The sequence below is a fragment of the Mesitornis unicolor genome, unplaced genomic scaffold (genome assembly GCF_000695765.1).
Source record: "Mesitornis unicolor isolate BGI_N332 unplaced genomic scaffold, ASM69576v1 scaffold21221, whole genome shotgun sequence".
NCBI classification, from domain to species: Eukaryota; Metazoa; Chordata; class Aves; order Mesitornithiformes; family Mesitornithidae; genus Mesitornis; species Mesitornis unicolor.
Window position 1 is genome coordinate 7,216 of NW_010164707.1, and position 3,285 is coordinate 10,500.

The following is a 3,285-nucleotide window of genomic DNA, read 5'->3' on the forward strand; positions in this document are numbered from 1 at the left end:
AACAGGAAGACAAAAGCTTTAAAGTTGAAGCTTTCCTAACACCTTATGATCCTTTAAGATTCTGAGCATACCAGCTTTACTTGAGCAAGTGAGAATACTCACACATCTTGTAAAATCAGGCCTTTAGGGAAGCAGCTTCTGTACCTAGATTTTAATGTGTCTGTTATAAATGAAGTTTTAACAAGACGGGTGGTGAGTTTTCTGTTTTTGTTTTAAATCTTATCTTTTACTAATTTTGTCATTGATTGATTATATTTTGCTCAGAGTTCTTCGGGAATTGCTCCAGAGGTTAAAATAATCAAATGGCTAAAGCACTCAAAGCATTACAGCATTTAGTTTTCTTGGTTCAAATTTCTGTTAAAGCCTCATATCCAAGATGTGAAAAAAATCCTTACTTTTTAGTGCTATGTTTTAGTATTCTTTTTATTAGTATGTTCAATATAATATATGAATATTGGTGGGATTTTTAGTGACTCCTACTCATAAGATAGATTCTTATAGTGAGCTATCAGTGCTGTTCTGTGAAAATACCACGTGAAGTGCACTACTTGGTGTCGAGAATAGATGTTGTAAATGATCTGCGTTACTAGTACAAGCTGTAGCTGATAGCAATGTCTCTTTAAAAGCTTTCTCAGTGATGAGGTACCTAGGCCAGATGCAACACTTTTTCATAGCAGAAATTTCAGAGCTGTAGCTTCTTCAAAGCAGCTCTCTAAGTAGCATTCCTATGGTGCTTATGTTCAGAGCTTTAAAATTGCCTGATTTTCTTAGTTTTGGAATTATACAATGTAATAAGTGCTATAAATAAATTCCCATTTCAGGCTGAAAAATGCTTCTCCAGAAGACGTGGAATATTATAACTGCCAGCAGGAACTTACAGATGATCTACATAAACAGTATCAAATAGTGGAAAGGATAATTGGTATGTGACAAACTTCCAGATGGAAAACAATGTTGAGAATATTGCAAGTTTATTGCTTGCATGTTGAATTTATAGTTAAGAAATTTAGGTTATTAATATCCCTAACAACTTAAGGCAAAACAATATCTCTGATTAAGGGAAATGTTGTCATACTGTCTTTGCTGTGGAACTAGTTCATGTTGTCTTATCACCTAAAATGAGTGTTTTCTTAAAATACAGAAGGCAAATATTGATCTGGTATGTCTGATGCATTTCTGCAGCTCATTCAAATCAGAAATCAGCAGCTGGTTATCCAGATTATTATTGCAAATGGCAGGGTCTGCCTTACTCAGAATGTAGCTGGGAAGATGGTGCTCTCATTGCCAAAAAATTTCAGGCATGTATTGATGAGTATTTTAGCAGAAATCAATCCAAGACCACTCCATTTAAGGATTGCAAGGTGAGTGTGTAATTTCAATGGATTTATACAGTTGTGATGATTAAAAAAAAGTTGACATATTTTACACATCCAAAAATAAGACGCATGTTATAAAATAGTTTTTGAATGTTGTCTGGAACAGTAATAATGATATCTATATTTATATATGTAGCAAGTATCATTATTAAGAAGAGCCTTTTGTAGATATTTATTCCCTACTTATTTTATTGCCATTCAAAAATGGTTTAGTACTTTAATTTGTTTTAAAAGTAACCTTTGTGAATGAGTTCATGTCACTTCTGTCATGGAATTTAGATCAGCAATCAAACTAATTTAGTTTGCAAATGGGTTGATATTGTTATATGGTCTAGTTGTCTGTGATGAATAAAGACTAAACTTGGTGACCAAACAGATTCCTACTGCTGCTTTGTTTCTATAAGAAGACATTTTGGTAACTTCACTTAGTAGTAGGACTGATGCTCAATTTGCTTTTGACAGATTCTAAAACAAAGGCCGAGGTTTGTAGCACTAAAGAAGCAACCATCTTATATCGGAGGACATGAGAGTTTAGAGTTAAGAGATTATCAGTTAAATGGACTGAACTGGCTTGCTCATTCATGGTGCAAGTAAGTATAGCCTTAAATTAGTCTTGTTGTTTTCAATTTGAAAGCATTTATAAATTTATTTATTGGGTTTGTTTTGGTGTTTTTTTTTAGAGGGAATAGTTGTATTCTTGCAGATGAAATGGGTCTGGGTAAAACAATACAAACAATTTCTTTTCTGAACTACCTGTTTCACGAACATCAACTGTATGGGCCTTTCTTGCTAGTCGTGCCCCTTTCTACCTTGACATCTTGGCAAAGAGAGATTCAAACTTGGGCTCCTCAGATGAATGCTGTGGTTTACTTAGGAGACATAACTAGCAGAAATATGGTGAGTATTTCTTTGTATCATTGAAAAAGTTTAGTGGTAAACAAGACTCACTTCATGTTCCTGTCTTACGCTAAACTCCAGTATTTTGATTAGGAATGAGCAAACACTTATTTGAAACATATGTGTTTAAAAAGCAAATTAAAAGCATAAATTTTGATCTGATATAAATGTATGTGAAAGATTTAATTCCTGCTTAATAATAAAAAGGATTAAAAATGCAATCTTGCATTTGAAAATAAATCTTTTATCTTTTATTTGAAAATAAGTCTTTTATCATGTAATTATTTAGGTGCATAAAATAAGTATTTGAGCCGACCAGACGATTATAAGATTATATAAATAATCTTATCCATTAAAGTTTTAAAAAACTACAAACCAAAAAAACAAAACCAAAACAAAAAAAATCAAAAACCAAAAAACCACACACACAAATTCCCAAAAATTCAAAACAAAACCAACAAACACCCCACCACCACTTTTTAAAAAGTTTAAAAAAACTAAAAACTTCACATTTTATGTTTGTTTTTTGTGATCAGATTCTTGTATGTCACTTAACATCTATATTGTTGTAGTACCTGAAGTCATCCCAATCAATTCTTCTTGTAGATAAGAACTCATGAATGGATGCATCCACAGACCAAGCGATTAAAATTTAATATACTTCTAACAACTTATGAAATTTTGCTGAAGGATAAGGTAATTGCACTTACTTCTTCAGGGAAATAAAATCACTTGTAGAATGTAGAACTCTTTTAGAGTTGGCACATATTTGGGTTCTGGGCCATTAAATGGCTAAGGAGTATGACAGCTTTACTCTTGGAAGTATGACAGTGAAGTTTTCTTTAAGCACTTTTAGATTTTTATGTATGTGTGGTGAGGCTTTCTCCTCCCCCTTCCCCCCATCTAGTGGGTAAAACTTATTTTTCATCAGTTTGCTTGAGCATCAAATTACTGTAGTAATTTCTTTGCATCTCAAAATCTCTACTTTCCTGTTAGACCATCATGCAGGAAC

The 3,285-nt window shown here is 32.8% G+C and overlaps 1 protein-coding gene across 1 annotated transcript in view; it reads left to right on the forward strand.

Moving 5' to 3' along the window:
* Positions 1-2,969, forward strand: part of LOC104548400 (chromodomain-helicase-DNA-binding protein 1-like) — a gene marked incomplete at its 3' end in the record, with an annotated part of 8,449 nt that extends 5,480 nt beyond the window's left edge. Inside the window, exons 4-8 of the mRNA XM_010194412.1 lie at positions 822-922; positions 1,183-1,361; positions 1,839-1,966; positions 2,057-2,273; positions 2,880-2,969. Coding sequence (XP_010192714.1) covers positions 822-922; positions 1,183-1,361; positions 1,839-1,966; positions 2,057-2,273; positions 2,880-2,969 — 715 coding nt within the window. The remainder of the gene's footprint in view (positions 1-821; positions 923-1,182; positions 1,362-1,838; positions 1,967-2,056; positions 2,274-2,879) is intronic.
* Between the last annotated feature and the right edge of the window lie 316 nt (positions 2,970-3,285).